This window comes from Hemicordylus capensis, chromosome 4 (assembly GCF_027244095.1).
Source record: "Hemicordylus capensis ecotype Gifberg chromosome 4, rHemCap1.1.pri, whole genome shotgun sequence".
NCBI classification, from domain to species: domain Eukaryota; kingdom Metazoa; phylum Chordata; class Lepidosauria; order Squamata; family Cordylidae; genus Hemicordylus; species Hemicordylus capensis.
In genome coordinates, this window is record NC_069660.1 from 173,772,841 (window position 1) to 173,795,596 (window position 22,756).

At 45.4% G+C, this 22,756-nt stretch overlaps 1 protein-coding gene across 4 annotated transcripts in view; it reads right to left on the reverse strand.

Moving 5' to 3' along the window:
- UBE2D2 (ubiquitin conjugating enzyme E2 D2) overlaps nt 1-17,774 on the reverse strand; it is a 29,490-nt gene extending 11,716 nt beyond the window's left edge. The window contains exons 1-2 of one of the 4 annotated variants that reach the window (XM_053246103.1): nt 17,114-17,774; nt 16,855-16,898 (exon numbers count right to left, since the gene is read on the reverse strand). In XM_053246103.1, the coding sequence (XP_053102078.1) occupies nt 16,855-16,878 (24 nt within the window). In that variant the 5' untranslated portion in view covers nt 16,879-16,898; nt 17,114-17,774. Of the gene's footprint in view, nt 1-3,118; nt 3,194-16,854 lie in introns of all 4 variants that reach the window. The other 3 variants (XM_053246104.1, XM_053246102.1, XM_053246106.1) reach the window with 3 other exon arrangements.
- Between the last annotated feature and the right edge of the window lie 4,982 nt (nt 17,775-22,756).

Here is a 22,756-nt window from a genome sequence, read left to right on the forward strand (position 1 = left end):
CCTAGGACTGGTAGTCCTGATACTCAAGTAGAGGATTGCCAACCCACTGGCTGTTTTGCAATAAAGCCTTTGTGCGGAGGATTCTTGAGCAAAGTCTGAAAGCTTGTGTTTCCTTGGCACTGCAGTTTTTCTTTGCTGCCATTCTATCACCCTAAATAAAGTATTTTTAATGGCTACTAGTCACACTGGCTATATGCTACCTCCAGGTTCAGAGGCAGTATGCCTTCTGGTTGGTCACACTCTTAGGGCTTTGGCCTGATCCAGAAGGGCCCCTCTTATGTTTCCATTGTATGTATTTTGTATCACATTAATTGAATTTTATTTTATAGAGCCATATTGCAAGCAAATGTGTTATTATTCTGCATAAATATCTAACCCAGTTCTATTTTCCCCAGTGCTCATTTGCCCGGGGGAATGTTCACCATAAATAAGTACTAATTTGTGGTTTGCATTTCCAACGTAATCGATTATGCATTTCCATTTATTTTATTTAGTTCACTGGGCGTTATTTCTCACTAATGTGAAACAGTTCTTATACGCACATGCTCTCACTTAGTTTTTTATTATTTCCTCCCAAAGACAACTCCAAATTTGAGAGTATGGGGGCCTTTGAATCTTGTGCCCATTTAATCAGATAGTATTTAACTTTTGCAATAAAACCCATGTTAACAGCATGGCCATGTCATTCAAAGTTTGACTATGTAAACTGCCTTTGACTTCAACAACTAACTTTATTTACTTTCACAAGCATTTAGCTTTCTAAAGCAACATTCAAGAGCAACTCACTAAACAGTGGTGTTGCCTCCTGGGACCAGGATACTCATTCTGTGCCTAGCAGGAATTAGCAATCATTTCAGCCACAATTACTGCCCTAAACAGTGTGGGCTTAGAAGGGTCACTTTGATGAGAGAGAGATATGGAAGGTCCTTCTCAGTTATACAAGAACTATATACAGAATGCCATGACTGTAGTCTGAGTTACAGCACTAATTCCCTACCCAACATTTTATGTAGCCAAACAGCCAAAAACGCTTTAAACATGAAAACTTGCACTAAGTTGAAATGTGAGAAGGAAGTGAGGGATGGTGGGCCAGCATTTCCTAAAGAGGTTCTACCACAGAACCCAAGAATCTGCCCCAAACACCACTGCATCTCTTTTACCTCTAGACTGAGTGTGGAGAGGGAACAACATGAGGCACAAGATAGGTAGAAGATTTTTATTTTTAAGACAAACTCTAGTCAACTAGGTGCCCCAAAAAGGAAATTCAAAACTCTAATATAGACAAAAGATATCATTCAACATCCACTACAATGAAAAGGGGAGAGAAAAATAGAAGGGGCATCCCTTAAATTCTGCCTATGGAGCTCAACCCAAAGTGGAGGGGAGAATCATGAACCACCTCTAACTTATTACAGAAGCAGTGGACCCAAGTTGTAGGATACAGGATGTCTGCCATTCCAGTGAAGAAAGTGAACACTCATTCCATTCTCCTTCAATGGAGGACAACTTCCTGGAGAGGGATGAAAGACAGCACTGCCTCCCCCTCTCGGTAGAACATCTGCTGCCGAGTTACAAAATTTGTTATTGGATCCTGAGCTGCAGGAGCCAAAAGGTATCCATTTGTAGTGTCAAATCAAGGTAAAGCCTGAGGCCCATGATAACAGCCCTATACGAGAGCCCTTCAAAGAGAGGCATTAGCGCTGAAGACTGTTGAGACACAAAATGGTCAGTGATCTCCTCCAGCATAAGCTGTTTCTGCATCTTGTAAGCAAGGCTGAAATATTCTCTTGTCCAATGATTCAATGTGGTTTTAGAGATCTCTTTGCCCTGAATGAGCAATGGAAAACAGCAGGAAGTCAGAGCACCTAAACTCAGCTGTGGACCCTGAATGCCCTATGCATGCAAAAGATGTGCCAAGCCTTCTTCCAAGGATACTGCATGTTGGGACAGAAGGAAGGCAGACCTCTTAGGCCAGGTCCCTGAGTTTTTGGAGCCAGACAATGGACACTTGACAAAGTTATCAGACTTAGTGGCAGACATTATGGAGGGTGGTGGTGAATGGGCTTCTCTTTATCCCCTTTAGAAGTAACACAACCCAGAGCAGAAACAAATAAAAGATTTTTATTTTTAAAAATCTACCTCTGAATATCCTAGTTCACGCACCATGGCTCCCCTACTCCTGGGATTTGTCAAGCATGTTACATAAGCTCTATGTAAGATGAAGTTAGTTTTTGGATGGATCCACTTTCCAAACCAAAGGACCACTTTGTTGTGAAAAATGCATAGATGTGGCCCAAGGAACAGGGCTTCAGAGCTAAAGTCACTGCAGTTAAGAAAAGAACTTGAAAGATTTAGTGGCAGGACAGGTTAAAACTGATATTTTCATTAAGTGCCAAGAGGATCACATGAAACCTATGAAAAAACCTGCAACGGCTTCAAATGATTATGCCAACACAAGAGAGACGCAGAGATAAGCTTTCATTAGGACGGGTGTTCCCTCTAAGGTGTGCGTGTGCTCACACATTTTTTGATGTCCACTCAGTTAATTTTAAATCCAGCTCAGGTTAAATTAGGAAGGCCCCACTCTGAAGGCATCTGTGCGCACACTATTGATACTACCACCCAAAACAAAACTCATTCTGCACACAGATAAAAAAAATTAAAGAACATACTGATTAGGACTATGGGGGTTAAGAAATGCTTGGGCTTTCAGTCTTGATCTTAGCATCTCCAGGCAAAACCTTCTGCCCAGAAATGTTTGCTCAGAATTCTAAGTGCGAGATAGCTGCACAAACCCCATTCTTCTCAGGCATGGTGAAGAATGTTGAGTAAATAGCCAAGAAATTATTGTGCTGGTACTTCCTCTCTCAACTCAATTGCTTAACAAGTAATTGAGGGGTAAACTAGATGATGTATTTACCATGCGCTTAGCACTTGTGTGTCATCTCCTCCCCCCCCCTCCGGCTATGTGGGGGATAGGGGCCAAATGCAGGAGCAAAGGGTGAAGGCTCCCTCATGCCACAGTTCCAATTCAAAATCAGGCCCCTCACAGTTACTATTCAGATGGGGAGGGGGAAGGAGACATATGTAAGTGCTAAGCACACAGTAAACATCTCACCTAGTCTGACCCCGAGAGTAGCCAGTGTGTATTTTTCTTGAAGCCTCAGCCTGGAAGAGGGAAGCAATCTGCTGTCTAGGAAAACAGAGAAGTTCAAGTGAATATCCATACTGAACAGTCTCCTGAGAATGATTTACAGGCTAGGTGGAATTTCGGCAACAGCCTCACCCCAGTGGCAATCTGGAGTCCTATGTGCTGTTGGCTGCAGCTCCCTCAAGCATTCCCCAAGGACCAAGTGTTTCAGAGCACCGTTTCAGCCGGGCCTCTCTCTGGGCTATGTGGGGTTTCTACAATCTCTGAGCTGGTGCCCAAACACAGAAGGAGCTTTTCTTTGTGTGGGCATTGTGTGCTCCTTCCTTGGTCCAGAAGGCATAGCCCTTACCTCTGATCCAACTACAGCAGTCAATTTAATGTCTCCAGCTGAGAACTTCAGTGTAGGCTGGCATCTACCACAGAGGAAGTTGCCGTGGCTAACTCTCAGAGACCCTGCCTCCAGTGCTGGCTGCCTGGCAGCACCTCTTCCACGAGTCTGAAGGTCCACAGGATGAAGGCCTGGCAAAGATGACTACTTAAGACCCAACTGGAAGGGTGGACATGCAGGCTTTCTAAGAGCCTCTGGGACAATTTCCCTTTTCCTGGTGGGAGGAGAGGAGCAATTTTTTGGTTTAGTCTTGTTGGTGTCTAAAAGAAGCACAAAAGCAATGGTTTTAATCCCTCCCTCAGGCACCCCTCACATCTGAGTGTAAGATCACCCCAGAGCTACCCATGTCACACAGAAGAGTCAGGACTGGTCTCTTGTTTCCTGGTGTGAGGAGTGTCCAGCAGAACAGAGAGGCAGTAGTCATCTAACCATTTATATCCAACCTTTTAGCCCTACCAAGGGCTTCCAAAGCAGCTTAAAATTCAACTTGACACACAATGTGTTATATCCTAAGACAGTAATGACTACTATATTTTTAGGCTGCCTTCTGTCACATGGACCCTAGGTAGCTTCCAACATCAAAGCACAAGTTAGGAAATCAGTAAACATGATACATTACAGATGAAAAATGGAAAAGCAAGAGCAGGGTAAACTCGCTAAAAAAGTGATAACTAAGATTCACCGCTGATCTTCTCATGCACAAAGACTCTTAAAAGAAGATGCCAACCTTGATTTGCCTAGGAAAAGCTATGAGAGAAGGGTGTATCTCCTTCCCCAAAGGAGGAGTTGGGGGCAACAACTGAGAAGATCCTATCCTACAACAATCAGGTATTGACCAACATCAGCTCATGGAGCAGAAGAGGAAAAAGGGAATTTTTCTGGAGCTCTCTCTTAGCTGCTGACCTGAGGCAGACAGGAAAGGAACTGGAGAATTGGGTCTCCTCCTACTCACAAAAGGAAAATTGGCTGTGATAACTTCCTGTCTGAACACCTGAGGCACACTGGGACTACTACTATTCTCAGATGGGCTCTGATTATGGTGGGGAAATGCACACACCACTGCACTGAGGCAAGTCAATCACGACTAATTCCAGTGGGAATTAGCTATTTAGGATACAACCCAATAAAACTCTGGTGCCAAGACACAAAAATTAACAAAAGGCCAAAAAAGAATTAAGCAATACTTTAAAAAAAGAAAAATCAAACTAGGATGTGCACGAAACCATGGAGCTGCGGTCCGGCACTGGGGTGGGTGTTCCTTTAAGGGTGGGGGGAGGATGTACTTACCCCTCCCGCCGCTTTTCCCCCACCAGCACGCGTATTTTAGGGAGCATTTGGGGCGTCAGGGTACTTCCCTGCCTTCCCTTCCCCCGGTCGTCTGCAAAAGGCTTCAGAAAGCCTTTTGCACGTGTGCACATTGCACACGTTGCGGAGACATGACGCGCACAATGTGCGCACATGCAAAAGACTTTCTGGAGCCTTTTGCAGACAACTGGGGGAAGGGGCGGCAGGGAGGTACCCTGCCGACCCAAATACTTCCTAACATATGTGCAACAGCGGGGGGAAAGCAGCGGGAGGGTGTACACCCTCCCCCCGCCCTTAAAAGAAACTGCCCCCGGCATCGAACCGCTGAATCGCCTCGTGTCTGGACTGGTCTGGAGGCTTTTAGAATGGCCTCCAGACTGGTCCGTGCACATCACTAAATCAAACCACTAGGCAACAAACCACAAACTCAACACACAATGCAAACCCATGGAAGGGGAGGAAAAAACCATCACTCCACATCAGATGTCTAGCTAAAACAAGTCTTCACAATCCATCAAAAGCTTAAGAGTGAGGGAGCCAGGCAGGCCTCATGGAGCAGGGACTCAATCAGTTTTAAGCCATTGAAATAAATCTCTGTAAACCAACCATGTGAACCAATTAAATCAATATATATCAGCAGCTATGAAGCAGCAGTGGCTGAATTCCAATGCAACATAACACAGGCGGTGCTGCTGCAGGCTGACAGGAGAGCACTGGCAGCATTGCACTTTTGTGCAAGGGCACAAAAACTTCAGTTAGCCTACCTGCAGAGGTACCCGTTTAATGGGAAGATACATTCGATAGTCAATTTAGCCATTATTTGCGATTGCCACAAAAGGCCTCAGATCCTTTTCTGGTTTCCCCCTCTTCCCTCAGATTCTTTTCTGACACACAGGCAGAGGTCTTAGGTGAGAAGCAAGTCGCCTGTCATTTGCACTGAGATGGTCAGAAACCGGGGGAACCCTCTGCTACTGCTCAGAAGGGAATCTTGCCATTTCTTACCTTCTCAAAACTGGCAGTGGAAACGAGACCTCTGCATAGGAGATCTGCAAACCGTTCGATGTCCTGCCTATCAGAAGGCTGGGGACCACGGTTCCCTCTAAGGCAGCGTTTCTCAATGTTTTTGGAGTCATGGACTGGTACAGTCTTTGTGCGCAGTTTCATGGAACAGCAGTTAGTAAAGGGGTCGCCCCACCTCACCCCCAGGCACCGCACAAAACAATTTTAAGCCAGGTGGGCCACTGCCGCTGGGAGTTCTCCAGAGCTCATTTCCAGGCAGGCAGCCCTCGCTGCTGGGATAGCACTCATTTAGCTTCCTCGAAATGAACATTATTCCAGCAGCAAGAACGTTATCCCAGCATCTGCCTAGAAATGAGCTCTGGAGAGCTCCCAGCAGCAGTGGTCCCCACCGGCTTTAAATTATTTTGTGGGGGGATTAATTCCTCACGGACCAGTGGTTGAGAAACACTGCTCTAAGGTGTGCACATGCACGGGCCCCAACTTCCAGGCCCCTGCACAGAACCCTGTTTCCCCGAAAATAAGACATACCCCGAAAGTAAGACCTAGCAGTAATTTCTGATGTACCACTAATTGCCCTAGTGCATTTTTTGGGGCTAAAATTAATATAAGACACTGTCTTATTTTCGGGGAAACACGGAAGTTTCTGGTGGGCACACAGTCTCTGCTACATCTCGACACCCCGTCTCTCCCACCCTCGAGGCTGGGAAGACTGCTGAGCTTTTCCCCTCTCCCAGCCAGGTCGCCACCGTCTCCTCCTCCCTCCCGGGCCTCTTCCTCCTCCAGTTCCAATAGAGCAGCCAAAGGAGGGTAGAAGATGGTGGTGGCTCCCCCCAGCGGGGGAGGGGGAGGTACAAGACAACACACACGTGGGCACGGGGGGGGGGGGGTGTTATGTGTGCACACTGCCTCAATGCTGCCGCCCAGGACAAAACTCTTTCCACCCACTAATTTAGAAACTTAGAAGGAACACAGTTGGGGGCACTTACCACTGAAGCATTTGCAAGTGGATCTGTAGATTCCTGCTGTCAAGCAAAGCAGTTCTGATCTAACTAGTGCTTCCAGAGCACCGACGCACACTAATCAAACTATTTCTGTTCTTGAGCAAAAGCATAAGACCAGCACTGAGAGCCTGCAGCAGCGCAGGTGGATTAGCACCACCCAGGAATGCTGCGCTGGATGCACATGTGTGTCATTGTAATCACCATCTTAGGAGTTATTACTTGCTGGAAGAACACCTTGCAAGCTTATATTTACTGCCTGCAACTTCCACAATTATTGTATTCACTGTTAAAAGATCTGGTGCTCAGCTAACTGAGTCACATTTTTCATCAGAGTTTTTTTTAATTGACTAATCTAACTTAACCAAACATTGCAGTCCTAAAAATTACAACATGTTGACAACTAATGAAAAGAGGAAGAATTGCCATCTACCAGGGTTCACTAGGGAAGAAAAGATGCATGGTTCAACTTGTAAACTTCTTTTTCAGCTGAATCAAATATGAAGTTTTATATTTTTTTGCAATACATACACAATCTGTCCTTTCAGTACGGCCCATTGCTTATGAAGCGCTTGTGCAAAGTCACTAGTTTTTCCTCTACAGATCTGGACTAGAAGAAGCTAGTCAATGACTAGTAGTCATGCATGGTAGTAGCCAGGGTTCCCTCCAAGGCATGCACACGTGTGCGTGCTCACAAGTTTTTGGATGTCCGCTCAGTTCATTTTAGATCCCACTCAGGTTGAATCAGGAAGGCCCCATTCCGAATGCACATGCACACACACTGCCTTGATACTGCCACCCAGAACAAAACTCATTCCGCACACAGATAAAAAAAATTAGACAGAACACTGGTAGTAGCTACAATAAGCTTCTTTAAATATTTTAACAGATATTTGAGATGGTGATCTGAAAACTAGTAAGAAACTCCATTTTAGTTCAACTACTTTTAACAGGACAACATTCTAAAACTATACCTTTTATCTTAATGTAAGCAATATCTTGCCAACTTTGCTATTTCTCCAGACATACAACAAACACACATGTTGCTTTCTGCACATGCTTCATTCAACATGTTCAGTACACCCATTAGAATGCAAAGCCTTCTATACTGTGATTCCTCTATATTAAGGAATAATATAGATTATTCCAATGTTGAGAATCCTAAAATATGTTTAAATATAACTGATTACTCTAACGGCCTTGAATCCAGACATCTTTGAAATTCCTCTATCCTCCTACGCCAGACATTGCTATCTGCTCCATGGGGGGGGGGGTGCCTTTTAGGGAGGATTTGCTATGGGATGGAATAGCTACATATGGAACTCTACCACCACCATAACCATAAGCATTTTAACTCAAACATGTTTGTGATATAGGAATCTCCCACACAGGTGATAAGGCTGACATCTACCTTCATGTTTGTGGGCGATTCCTATATCACAAACACGTTTGAGTTAAAATGCTTATGGTCATCACCAGAGGGTACCTCCCTACAAATAGGGTCCACAGCAGGACAATTACACTGTGTATGAAGCTTACTCCAACCATGACTAATGTTTCACATAGCACTCAAGTTAATACTACAGTGAGAAAATGAAGCTGTTCTCACAAACAGGCACAACTGGGCTAGGAAGTCCAGCCCAGTTTTAACCGTGCGGCTCCTGGCAACAAACCCACAAGGGAGCCCCAACTGTTAGCCTGGGTTAAGGGCACAAACACACCATCTGCCCAGGCTAAATGATCATGTGCCAGCTCCGCACAGCACCCATACACCAGCAGCCTCCCGACTGGCGTAGAAACACACCTCTCTGTAATGCACTGTGCACTTACATGGTGCATTACGAGAGTTCCAGGGGCCTCCTGGCCCCCAAACCTTCCTGCAGCCAGCAGAAGCCAGCAATCGTCTGGGTGGGAAATCCTCCCACCCAGCAACAAGGAAAGGCTTGTCTGTGGGGGAGGTAAGCTTCAAGGCTTCCTCTTCTCAGGGATCGTGGGAAAGGGCTCTGTGTTGAATTGCCCTCTAGTGTTCCAGATCTCATCTTTGTGAAACCAGGGTTTACAAGACAACTGAAAGTTGCAACTACACCAGAAAGCAGCAGGCCAACAACCTGAACTATTGCAGTCATTTGAGATGTTAAGGTGCATGACTTTATTCCAGGTCCTGATGATTTTTTTTATCTAGAAGCCAGCCCGAAAATTTAAGAGCTAGACAATGGACATCCAGACACCCCTTTCTGGCTTTTGGGTGACAAATGAAGACTGCTTTATTTTCACAAGGCAGTTGAATGACAGGCAACCCTCCACTTTTAGTCAAGCTTTTATGTGCTCTTAGGTTGCTATTATGAATTGTTTATTTCATACCATCGGCTTTTGTGCTAATTACTGTAAATGGCTTTATGCCCATTTTATGAAGAAAGCAGAGGTATACATTTTCAAAGTAAATCATTAAGATCTGCTGGAGAGATCCTTCTCTGCGCCCCTGCAATATCTGAGGTGCATTTGGCACTTTATATCTTTCCCTTGCAACCCCAACCAAATTGCAGATTTGAGCCACGTGAGGAACAAGAATGTCTGAAGCAACAGAGTACAATGAGGTAAGCTGGAGAAAGGATCGAATTCCACTCCCCCTCTCCTGCACACGTTTACACTGTATAAATGACAGACTCATGACTGCCTCATCACACCTAGACCGGCCTTCAGGGAAGACTCCTGAAGCAAAGAAGGAGTCGTCACAGGCACATGACCATTTGATATTCAACTTATGACAGCTAATAAATCAGGACTGATTAACGTTACTCAAGAGTCAAAGTCCTGACCTCTTTTAGGTAAATAAATGGTTTCCTAAATTGAAAGGTGAACCAAATAAGATTCTTACACTTAAGATTAAATGTCTGCCCTATTGAAACCAATCACATAGATTATTTATTTATTTAGCATATTTTTATACCACCCAAAACATACATCTCTGGGCAGTTTACAACCAGATAAAAACAAAGATAAAATGTAAGTTTAAAACAAAACAAAATTTAAAATACAGCAATTTAAAAACAAATTTAAAAGACAATATTCTAAAAACATTAAAACAATTAAAACAATATCAGTTAAAAGCCTGGTTGAACAGATGTGTCTTTAAGGACTTTTTAAAAATTGTCAGAGATGGGGAGGCTCTTATTTCACTAGGGAGCACATTCCAAAGACTCAGGGCTTCCCACATTTCTAGTATTGGCACACTTTTCCAAGTCAGACTCAAGCAAGTTTTATACTTTCAGTGCGTAAATGCAAAAGATGAATAGCCATCAGAGAAGCACTCCGTACTTCTGTGCCAGTCACAGTTCTGGCATCTTCCTTTTTCTCTGAAGCCCAATGTGTTTCCCTCAAGTTATGTCCATGGGAATTGCACTACCCTCAGGGACCTATTTGTGATGCACACATGGCTTCAGAGAAAAGGGAAGCTTGGTGAATCTTCCTTTCCCCACTCAAACAACAGCACACGGTAGTCTGGCGCTCACACTGCTGCACATACACAATGCTAGACTGGATGTCAGTCAATGACATTTTAGAAATGGAAATTTTTCCCACCGAAAAAAAACAGGAAAAATTTTCCACTTCATGTGGCAAAGCAGATTTGTCCTGTACTGAAATCCTGTGAATTTAAGATAACACACTTTAGATCCAATTATTTCACATTCACATGAAGAGTTGTAAACATTTAAACAAAATGCAATCTAATCAGCTCCAAAGTTACACATAGACACTAATGCAGACTAGGGTTTTTTTAAGCTAGCAATTTTAAGGTAGGCCTCATTATACAGACACCCTTCTTCTGGGGAACATGATACTTCTACAAAGTATCATGTTAAGATACACATTTCAGTTCTAGCACCTCAACTGTGCTATCAGAAAATGCTATTTGAAAAAAGCAACTTAAGTTAGTCTTGTGAACAAAGATTTAGCAGATAGCTTAAATTACTCTTCTCTACTTGCCATATGATAAATAAAAATGTATCCATTTTAACTACCCTCCATGACACTTGCAATCCATAAAACCATACAATCAGCTCTATGCACAGTTCAGCTTGAATAGTCACAAGCAAACAGTTTTTGTGACTTCAAGAAGTTTCAGAAGTAATCTGTGATATAATAGAGTAATCTGCTCTTTCAAAGGAAAAAAAATCTTGCTAGTGCACAGAAGCTCCCTTTATTGTGGTCGTTGTTAGAGGCTCAATTTCTATGTAGGGGAAGAATCTGCCATTTGAACTGACAGATAGAAACAAACATGCTAAAATTGCTCCCCATTTCTAAATAGACAGAATACAGCAATGCAAAGAGGGACATGCAAATTGCATAAACATATACTGTAATTTATCCCCTGCAAACTGAGCAAAGAGGTATATTTTAAGGTGGCGATTCTCTTACATTTAGCAGGGGGAGAGCAAATATCCCTATTCAGCTGCAGAACAGCATATCTCCAATGGCTGTTGCTGGTATCTACCTTGTTTCTTTTTAAACTGTGAGTCCTTTGGAGACAGGGAACCATCCTATTTAGCATTTGTTTTCCTACGTAAACCACCTTGTTAAGAAGGGTATATACATATTCACAGATTACCATTCAGGTAGTTAAAATCCTCTGCTTCATTTTTAGCAATGGGTTTGTGGTTATACCACTCAATTAGTACACACTTGTTTAAAACATTTATAAAAAGGACAAAAAGTTTGATTTACACCAATCTTTTCACTACAATTTAGGACTCCCAAGATTAAAATCAGCTCTCCAAGATACTGCTTTCCCCTTATCCACCATCAGTCATTTGTTCAAAAGCCAGAGGAAAAAGGCCTGAGTTTGGCCTGCCCTGCCCCATAATAGATGCAGACTAAATGTCCTAAAATGCAGACATTGGACATTTGTGGGGGGAAGCTTCTGAAATATTCTGTTTCAGAATAAGTGAAGAAGTGTTTAAAGCAGTATTTAGAAGTATTATGGCTACTACTAGAAATCTCTTCAATCCAATATTCAAATTAAGTCAGTAATTATGGCATTGCTACTTGCAACATGAATATCATCTTCAGCTATTTGATTCAGGAGTGAGATCTGCCATACATAATAGTCAAACATGGTGTCCAAGCAGTACTACACAGCTTCTGATTCTTGTTTCCCTCAAGTTCTTCCAACTTCTGCATCAAGAGAAATAAGCTGATGAATATTTGTTTTTGCAACTTTTGCAGTCATGGAACACACATGAAAAAGCTGAAAGTGAAAGTTATGAGCAAGCAGCTATGGATACTTCAGGCATGGATGCCAATTTGAGGAAATATATGTTATGCTGTTATTCTCAATATCAATTTTAATTACTAGTTTAGAGGCTATGAACCCAAGACAAAAGTAAATCATCCTCATTTTCTAAATGTACTGTGTGTATGACAACAAAACAGAACATATTAGTTGTATCAAGTCTAACTGGAATTCCTGATGCTTTGCTTTACTTGATCACTTAAGGACTCAATTCTAAGCTTTTCTTCTTTAAAAATATGAGTTTCTTCCATTTCTACATAGCAACAGAGATCTACATAGTCTTTCTAAGTCCAGATATAAACACACTCCTTTTGTTTACCAGAATGTTGTTGGTTTCTATTTTTAACTTATATTCCTATTTTTCCTGCTGGCAAAAATGAAGATAATCTTGATTATTTCAGGGTTCCAGCACCTTGCAACTCAATTTCTCACAGTGAATACATTTGTAATTATTGTTTGAATTCAACGAAGACATTCATACTTTTAAAGTGCTTAAAACAGTGCATTGCAAAGCATAACACTGTAATGGGAACGGTGCCTGCACATGGTACCAGGGGGACTGTGTAGAGTGTTCCACTCCAGCAGAAGCTTCACACAGGCCCAACAATTAGTCAGGGGCCACATTTAGGGTTGTTAGGGGCCACAAGGCCTTACAAGGAAGAACACTAACCTAAATGACCACCACTACCTACGCCCACCGTTTTCGTTGAATTTGGCCAACTTACAACAATTCAAGTAGTCAGTCATTCTATTTTAATTCATTAAATGAAAATTGTTCACTTCCACAGTAGTGCTATAGCACTATATGTTAAAATATATTTATATATATTTTTTTAATAGAATCGCCAAGCCCCCATTTCCAAGAGTATTATTTTATTTAGTGAATTTATTGACCACCTGACTTCCTTAAACTCAAGGCGGTTTACATACCTCCCCTGGGCCCATAACTCTGAGAAGGCCCACCTGAGACCTCATAGGGCGGTTGAAGTTAGATGGGAGAGGCGGTCCTGAGGTACACAGGCACCAAATCCTGAAGGGTTTTATAGGTGATAACCAGCACTTTGAGAATTGGACCCGGAAGTGAACTGGCAGCCAACGTAACAACCTCAACAAAGGTGAACATGATCATATTTTCTGCTGCACATAAGCAGCCGGGCCTTGGCATTTAGAGCCAGCTGAAGCTTCCAAGTTGTCTTCAAAGGCAACCCCAGGTAAAGTGCATTGCAATAGTCCAACCGAGAGGTGACAAGGGCATGAGTTATGGTTGCCACGGCCTGTCAATCAAGATAAGGCCACAATTGGCTCGCCATACGAAGCTAGACAAAGGCTCTCATGGCGATGGCTTCCATCTGCTGTTCCAGCAGCAACCGAGTCCAGGATGACCCCCGAATCGCAAGCCTGCTCTTTCAAGGGGAGTGCGACCCTATCAAAGGAAACATCGAGAACTGAACAAGAGCAACTCTGTCTTGGAAGGATTAAGCTGAGCTTTTTTTTTTTGCCTATCCAAACCCTTACAGCCCCAGACACTAGGCCAACACATTCACAGCATCCCCGGATCGGCCCAGGATGGCAATGTACAATTGAGAATCATCAGCATACTGATGATACCTCACCCCAAACAGATGGATGACCTCACCCAGAGGTTTCATATAGATGTTAAAAAGCATGGGAGCGAGGACTGAGCCCTGCGGCACTCCATAACAGAGAGGCCATGGGCTACAACACTCACCTCCAATGCAAACTGTCTGAAACCGTCCACTAAAAGGTAGGAACGGAACCAGCTCAAGACTGTGCTCCCAATTTCCAACCCCCACAGAGGATCCAGAAGGATACCATAGTCAATGGTATCAAAAGCCACTGAGAGATCTAATAGAAGCAAGTACAAAAGATGCTGCTTACTACAAAAGATACCCAGTTGGACTGCTGGATCATCTGGAATTGTTGCCTCCTAGCCACAGCAACCACAAAGACCCTATCGGACAATTTGGACAATACTCCACCCAACAGCTGCTCACATGCAGCTGTAACCCCTACTAACTTGGCAAAGAGGCACCTTTTAATGTGGTGATTCTCTTTATTTAGAGAATAAATAAATACCAGGGGCTTTATTTAGAGCCCCTGGTGCCACAGTGGTAAAACTGCCACCCTGTAACCAGAAGGTTACAAGTTCGATCCTGACCAGGGGCTCAAGGTTGACTCAGCCTTCCATCCTTCCGAGGTCGGTAAAATGAGTACCCAGAATGTTTGGGACAATATGCTAAATCATTGTAAACCGCTTAGAGAGCTCCGGCTATAGAGCGGTATATAAATGTAAGTGCTATTGCTATTTGGGGGGGGAGAGTAACTGGCCCTATCCACCCCCAGCACAGTACCTCCAGTGACTGTTGCTGGTGTGTATCTTATGTTTCTTTTTAGACTGTGAGCCCTTAGGGAACAGGGTTCCATCTTATTTATTTGTTTGTTATTTCTCTGTGTAAACCACCCTGAGCCATTTTTGGAAGGGTGGTATAAAAATTGAATTAATAATAATAATAGTAGTAATAATGTGAAAACGAAGTCCACACACCATTAGTGGGCATGTTCCCAACCACCTCCACACACCAGGATGCCTTCTACTAATCTCATGGCCAGGGCCACATGGGGAGAGTCTTCCAAACTGCTCCTCTACACATACTATAAATATTAGTTTAGACTGGAGGGAGGGAAGTCCTGCATGCCCATGACCCAATCATAGATATACCAAGTATCATCAAAACTAGCTCATGAGGAGACTTCAAAAGAGGAAGCAGAAAGAGCACCATATTTATGCTTGTTACTCGATCTAACTAGAATTTACCCCAATTCCTATGTACACAAATAAAGGAACATAAAAAGCTGCCTTATACAGAGTCAGACCATTGGTCCATCTAGCTCATTGTTGTTTACACCAACTGGCAGCAATTCTCCAAGGTTTTAGGCAGAAACTTTGCCCAGCCATACCTGGAGATGCCAGGGATCGAACCCAGGACCTTCTGCATGAGAAGCAGATACTCCAACATTGAGCTATGGCCCCTTAAACAGCTACCACCAGCCATCAGACTTTGGGGTTAAAAATAAATATAGCCACCACCACCACCCCGCCATCATTCAAGTATATGGCAAGTAATGCCACACCTATGCATTAGTTCTGACACTTAGGTCTGAAATACAATGCCATCTGTGTGGTTTTAATTACAAGAGACTTCAGCAGGACTTTATACATTTACCAGATTCAGGATTGTGGTATAAGGCACTGGGAGAAAGCAGACATTTCTCCTTAATGCAGATTGTAGGCCACTCAAAGGGTTGATAACTCAAAGGGCTGATTTTTGTATTGGCATCCTTATTTGTATTTTCAACACATTTGGCCAGTTTTTACTCTGAAACAATAAGTAGGCTACTAACATTATCCAACCAAAGAATAAGGGGAAAAAAGATATTGCCTGACAAGTTAACTTCTATACATGTTTGCTTGGAAGTAAGCCCAAGCTTAACAGGACTTGCTTCCAAGGAAGTGTGCACAGTCACCCATGTACTCCTCTTGCATCCTGAGAAAAGAAAGGAATATGTGAAGCTTGATTTTGCAAATGAAGCCACCAGAGAGTTTGTGCTGCAAGTAAGAGGCACAAAGAGGAGAAGTGGTAGGAATTACCACGAACAGCTGCATCAGGAGCAACGAACAGCAGAACCATTGATGGGGGCACACACAATGGGGGCTGAGGCAGGGGCAAGTGCGATCCTTCACTCAATGGCTCTCGTAGCAGCAGACATTTTCCCTTTGTCCATACAAGGAAAGCGAATGGTTCACTCCACTGATTTGTATTAAGAGGAAAGGTCTGCAATGGCGGGGCGGGGGGGGGGACGCACACTTCAACTAGAGATAAGGAAACCAATTTGAAGGCATCTGGCTTAAAACGCTTTCACTCTAGGATTTTCTAGGTAGCACCCAGAATCTCGTTTTCAAGTGAGAAGCGACCCAAGCAGTCTTCCAAAGAGGGCTGGTTTTTGGAGACACGCACTTTTTAACGAAGAACCTCCAAATATTCGGGAGTGCTGGGGCGGGAAGAGGGGAGAAGTGGACGCCATTGCGTTGCCCCGGAAGGCCAAGAGAGCGGCAAGAGACCAGGAGAAAGAACCGCCTTCAAGCAAACAAAAGATCTCCTTTATTTCACATTTAAGAGAGGAGCGAAGGCGCCGATCTAGAGAAAGGCCAAGAGCGAAAGGGCGCCCTACTCGGAGGTCTCCAGGAGACGCCTTCCGGCCCGTGACGGGATGCAAGGAGGGACCGACTCTTTCGACCCAGGAACTGCGAGCGAGCGCCGACCGGGCCCAACAAGGGACCGAGAAGGACCAGCGGTCGCTCGGCCAAGACTCCGGGCAGTAGCGGCCCATGCGCGGAAAACCACTTCCGAGATCTCCACGGGGAGTCAGGGCCGCCAGAGATCGGCCCAGGCCAGCTTATGTAAGGCAGCGACCGATGCCTCGAGGAGGCATCACCGCAGCAGCAGCGGAGGCCGCCGCCGCCGCCAGCATCACCACCACCCCCCGGGCCTCCCATCCAGCCCAGACCAAGCCAACCCCGCGCGGCGACGGCCTACAACAAGCGAGGAAGCCATGCCCGGGCCAGCCCTGGGAACGGAGGGCCTTCCGGGCGGGGGCTTCTCCCCAGGGCGCCTTCGCTTACCTTGTGGATTCTCTTCAGCGCCATCGCGGCGGCGGCGGCGGAGCCTGTTGAGGGCGGCGCGCGGGGAGGCAGGCAGGAAGGAAGGAGCAAAGGAAGGAGGAGGATTATTTTCCGGCCGCGGAGGAAGCGCGGTGGCTACTCGGCGGAAGCTGGCGAGGGTGCCGAGCGTTCTTCTTCCCTTCCTTCCTTCCTCCCTCCTCGCCTCCCTCCCGCTCTGTCGTCCTCTCCCCCTCCCCGCCTGCCTCTTCGCTCTTCTCACCGGCACTGCACCCACTCCTGGCGGCGAAGGCGGCGCCCCCCCCCGCGCGCTGACTCCCTCGCGCTCCTCTTCTCCTCGCTGTCGCTCAGCACTGCAGCTGCTCGGACCGCATTACCGCGCGCGGAGTTCTTTATGACGCTTACGCTACAACATCGTAAGGTAATGAGATTCCTCCGCCAGACAGAGTCGAACGACAAGAACCGCGCATGCGTTCCTGAGAGGCAGCAGACTCGGAGGAAGGTGTCTTAGGAGAGAGAGAAAGCGCGGCAGGAAAGGAAGCGGGCGACGGTGCCATGAAGGAGCTGCCTGGAGCCGAACGAGCCGCTTCGCCTGCCCAGTAGATAATTGTTCAGAAAAGAGATAAGATAGGTGGCGGAAGGATATCCATTCCCTTAAAGCTCTCGTAAAGTGTGAAGTCTCGAGGTGATATCGCGAGAGGAGACATGGGCGGAAAAGGTTCCGGTAGTGGGCGTACAGAACAAGGTGTGAAGAAGATCCGCTGATCATCGCCGTCCGGGAACCTGCTTCTGGCTCCTGATTTGCAGACATCTGCCCGCCCCCATCTCCCTGATTGACTAGAAAGCCCGTCATAGAAGCCGGGAGCAGGAGGAGAACCTGTCGTAATATATTGTGTTGACTAAGAAAGCCTAATTCTTGAAGGCCTCGATCCAGTTGTTGCTTTCCGTTGCATTTTGCATCCCTTTATGTTTTTCCCGGCGCCCTTCGAAACACACGGAGTAGCAAAGCTATTGTACTTAAAATGTAGAATTGTGTTTTGAATGTGCATGCGTCTTTCTTTCTGCTATCTCAGTCAGAATACTTTGCGTTCCTCAGCCCACCGCCCACAGAGGTGCAGCGGTGAAGCTGAATTTGAAATTGAAAAGAATGATGTTCTGAATGTATCACATTTCATTCCAATACCTCAGTCTTCAAGAGATACTGTGTTGCAAACACACACTCATGGAATGCTAAAGAATCAGGTTAAATCAATGATGTTCTCTGAAAATGTGGCATGTTGAAATATCTGTTAGGGACATCTATGGAATGGAGCAGATCTTCTGGAATAAGACAATTCTTGAAAATCAGTGGTGCGCTTAAGAAATTCTGACAAATACTAATGAGAGCTGGGCACTCTTAAAAATGAAATGTAAAATATTCTTACAAAAGTCCGTCATGCCCAGCAAGTGGACTAGTTAAGCTAGTTGCCCACGGGCGTAACTATAATAGGGCAAGGGGAGACAGTTATCTGGGGGCCCATTGCCTTGGGAGCCCCCCCAGAGGCAAGTCACATGACTGACTCCCCCAGCTGCACACCCGCCTGGGCTTCTTTCAGTTGTTTCATCCTCCGAAATTGGTGTGAGTGTTAAGACCTGGAGCTACCAGAACAGCATGTCTTTCTCTAGTGCTATTAAATGACTTGCATCATCCACAATTTACAAAACCTTTAAAAAAATAATTTAGGATGATGTTCTATTGTGGCACAGAGGTTATTTATATATATATCTATAACTATGCTTTTTGTTACCACTATTCAGCCTCATTTAAGATTTCTTTACTTCATGAGCTGAGCTTCAGTGAGCAGGGGCCATTTTAAAATCTTGTCTCTGGGCCCACTCCAACCTTGCTACGCCCCTGTAGTTGCTGCTCTGTTTGCACTGGCACAAGCAATATATTATGCTCAGTCAGAAGGAACAAAGTTGAAACAACACACTTGCTGAATTTATTGAGAGCAAGTCCTATTCAAATCAATTGGTTGTACTTCTGAGTTTACATGCATAAACTCAAACTGTCGTTCTAGGTAACAGATTGCCAAACTGGCAGTCTGGCGCAAGCAGCAGGATATTTTGGCACACTTGTATGTGTGTACACTTGGCACACATAGGAGGGGGGAGTGCACAGTAAGTATGCATACTTGGCACACATTGGGAGGGGGCTGTACTACTAGTAGTAAAGGTAAAGTGTGCCATTGAGTCGGTGTCAACTCCTGGCAACCACAGAGCCCTGTGCTTGTCTTTGGTATGGTTAATTCGTTCTTCTGAATCCTAGACAAAAACACAATAAGGGGAGAGAAACAGCCTGATCTCTGAACCTATGGCAACCCTGCAGCAATTCCACAATGCAGGAGACAATACCCAACCACAGTAGTATGGTGGTGTTGGCAAAGTCAGCACTGTGGTCGCCTATTCCATTGACTACAGTACTGAGGCAGGCACCAGCTCTATTTGGCTGTGGCTGGCCCACCTTTGGTACTCTGAATCCATCATTGCATATTTTGCACTTGTCCTCAATTCACTATTTCACTGGCAGTGCCTGTGCTAGTGGGCTACGTGGCTAGACATTAAGAAGCTGCATATACTGCTTTTCTGCCCACTCAGGATCTCCTCTAATTCTTCCCCTCCCTTTCCCTCTCCTTCTGTTTTTCTTCTTACTCTCATTCCTGGACTCTCACCACTTTTCATCTCATTTGCCACCTTCCTTTCTTGCCTTATAGACAGCCTGTTGACCATGCCACTAATGCACACCTTCTTCCCCAATGTGCTGATGCCTCTTCTGTTAACTCCTCTACAGAAATTAAATAATGGACTCATCTTGGATCACAGGCAAAATGGGCAAGTTGGAAAGCAGTAAAAGAGGTTATTCCCCTTGACTAGAAATTTCCCTCAACCAGTGAAGATAGATTAGAGAGTGGCTCGGAACTTTGGTGTATGACAGGAATTAATATTGATAGGAGGGAGTATCTGACCAGACTAAGTGTATGCAGCAAGGGAGAGGGGTAAGCAGGCAGCTAGCTAGCTACAGTGGCAGATTTAAGGAGAGGCAAAGTAGGCACTTGCCCACAGTGGCAAAATTTGAGGAGTGGCGAATTTTGCTGCTCCTTAAATTTTGCCTCCCCTCTCTGGGGGTGGCGGTGGCTGCAGGGAGGGTGGGGGAGGGCGAGAAGAAAGTCCCCCCTTTTTCTTCTAAAAACCGCTGCTGTGTGGCAGGATGGGGGCAGCGAAGGCCACACAGCGGCAGCTTGGGGGAGGGGGAACGAGGGGAAAGTTCCCCCTTTTACTTTAAAACGTCGCTGCATGGCGGGATGGGGTGGCAGTGGCTGCAGCGTGGAGGGTGGTGGTGGGGCGAGGGGAAAGTTCCCCCTTTGACACTGAAAATGAGTGCACACCCGCTTTCTACCCAGAGAAAGGCCTATAGCGGACTACAGATGGGGGTGTGCACTCATTTGGGAGGAAAGAGGGGAGTTGGAAGGAGCTCTCTCTCGCCCCCAGGCAGCGGTGCTGCTTCAAGGTAAAAGGGGGAACTTTCCCCTTGCCACGCCACCTCCCTCCCTGCTGCCACCTCATTCCTCTGCACAGTGGCATTTTAAAGTAAAGTGGGAACTTTCCCCTCATCCTCCTCCCCACAGCCGCTGCTGTGTGGCCTTCGCTGTCCCCATCCCGCAGCTGTGGTGGCTTTTAGAAGGAGAAGGGGAGGGACTTTCCCCTCTCCACCCCATGGCGATGGGGGCATAAATACTTGGCTGCCTATGGGTGGCAAAAGACTTAATCCACCCCGACTAGCTAAAGGGAGATCCTGTCTGTGGAGAGACATACCATGAGTGGAACTGAAGACAGAGTCTGAGTAAACCAAATGGTGCAGAGCTGAAGACTAGACTAGCCTCCTCAGCCAAGCATATAGCCATGGAGAGAAATGGAGGAGAGATGTAGGGCGGGGGCCTAATAAAACAGTAGTGAAGAGGCCATCACAAAAGCTGGGGTGGGGGGGCAAGCTGTCCTGGTTCCCCTATTTTACTTTTCACATTTATACACTACCTCTTATCTGAAGACCCCAAGGTGATTACATAGCCTTCATCCCAGGATTACAGCTCTAGGATTCTGAGAGAGAGGTTAGGAACATAGGAAGCTGCCATATACTGAGCCAGACCATTGCTCTATCTAGCTCAGTATTTCTTCACAGACTGGCAGCGGCCTCTCCAAGGTTGCAGGCAGGAATCTCTCTCAGTCCTATTTTGGAGTTGCCAGGGAGGGAATTTGAAACCTTCTGCTCTTCCCAGAGCAGCTTCATCCCCGGAGGAGAATATCTTACAGTGCTCACACTTCTAGTCTCCCATTCATATGCAACCAGGGCAGACCCTGCTTAGCTAAGGGCACAAGTCATGCTTGCTACCACAAGACCAGCTCTCCTCTCCTTTTCCACGTTCACTGAGAGATGGTGACTCTGGGCCGGTTCACACAATCAGAGTGATGTCCAGTAAAAGAAAACTCCTCCTGCAGTTTGTGTCGTGAGAAAAAACCTAGAAAAAATCAGTGATCTCAAATTGGCATTGTACCAATCCAACATTTACGTAGGTCGCAGGATCATTTATTTTTAGATCTGAACTCTGGCTGCTGATCCTGGGCTAATAACGGGCTCATGTGGTGCCAAGCTGAAAGCACTTATTTTCTTCAGGTTCTCATGATATGCTGGGATCTCAAATTTACTGGTTTCAGGATAACATTTCATGCATCTGACAAAGTGGACATTAGTCCTTGAAAGCTGATGCCATAATAAATCTGTTCATTTTTAAGGTGCTGCAACATTCTTCTGTTCTTATGGAAAAAAATTCTGCAGACATAGGAAATATTTTGATTCAGCTTTTAGTATTATTACAAGAATGATGCATTGATATTGCTGTTAGTTAATTTAAAGAATCCACATATACCAGTCTTTACAAAGCATGACTAGTATATACTGTAGGATTGTTGGTTTTTATTATAGACACAGTACAAGAGGGAAATGCTTGACTAACAAGCAGAAGGTTGCCGGTTCGAATCCCCACTGGTATGTTTCACAGACAATGGAGAAATACCTATATTGGGCAGCAGCGATATAGGAAGATGCTGAAAGGCATCATCTCATTCTGCATGGGAGGAGGCAATGGTAAATCCCTCCTATATTCTACCAAAGAAAACCACAGGGCTCTGTGGGCGCCTAGGAGTCAAAATCGACTTGACGGCACACTTTACTTTACAAAAGTCACAAAATATAGGCATTTCTTCATATCCACAAGATGGCAGTATAACGGCAGAAAGCAGGAAGATTGCCCTAGTGTGACTGTAAGTCACACAGTCGCTCAGGGAAGCCTCGATTCACGCGGTTCCTTGCTTCCCCACCAGCACCTCGCGGGCAAGCGGGGCGGGGGAGGAGATGGAATGGCAGGATGGCCACTAAGTGCTTTGCTCCCCATGAAGGGAGTAACAGCCATGTATGCTCACAAGCACAAACACGCCAAGTGGCAACACGAGCAGAGCACCCTATCATAGCACCAGGAGGGGAGCAAATGCTGGGGGCGGGGGAGGGATCCCCGAGGCCAGGTATAAAAGGCGAAGTTCTACTTTTTGCTCATAAGGGTTGGGAAAGGGGAGAGCAGCCCCTTCCAGGCTTCCCTCTAAGGCATGAGCATGTGTGCGCACTCTCAAGTTTTTTGATGTCCGCTCAGTTAATTTTAGATCCCGCTCAGGTTGAATCAGGAAGGACCCATGCTGAATGCAGGGCGTAGCAAGGTTGTAGTGGGCCCAGAGACAAGATTTTAAAATGCCACCCCCCAAGTAAAAAGGTTTTGTGTAATTGTGGACGATGCAAGTCATTTAGTGGTACTAGAGAAAG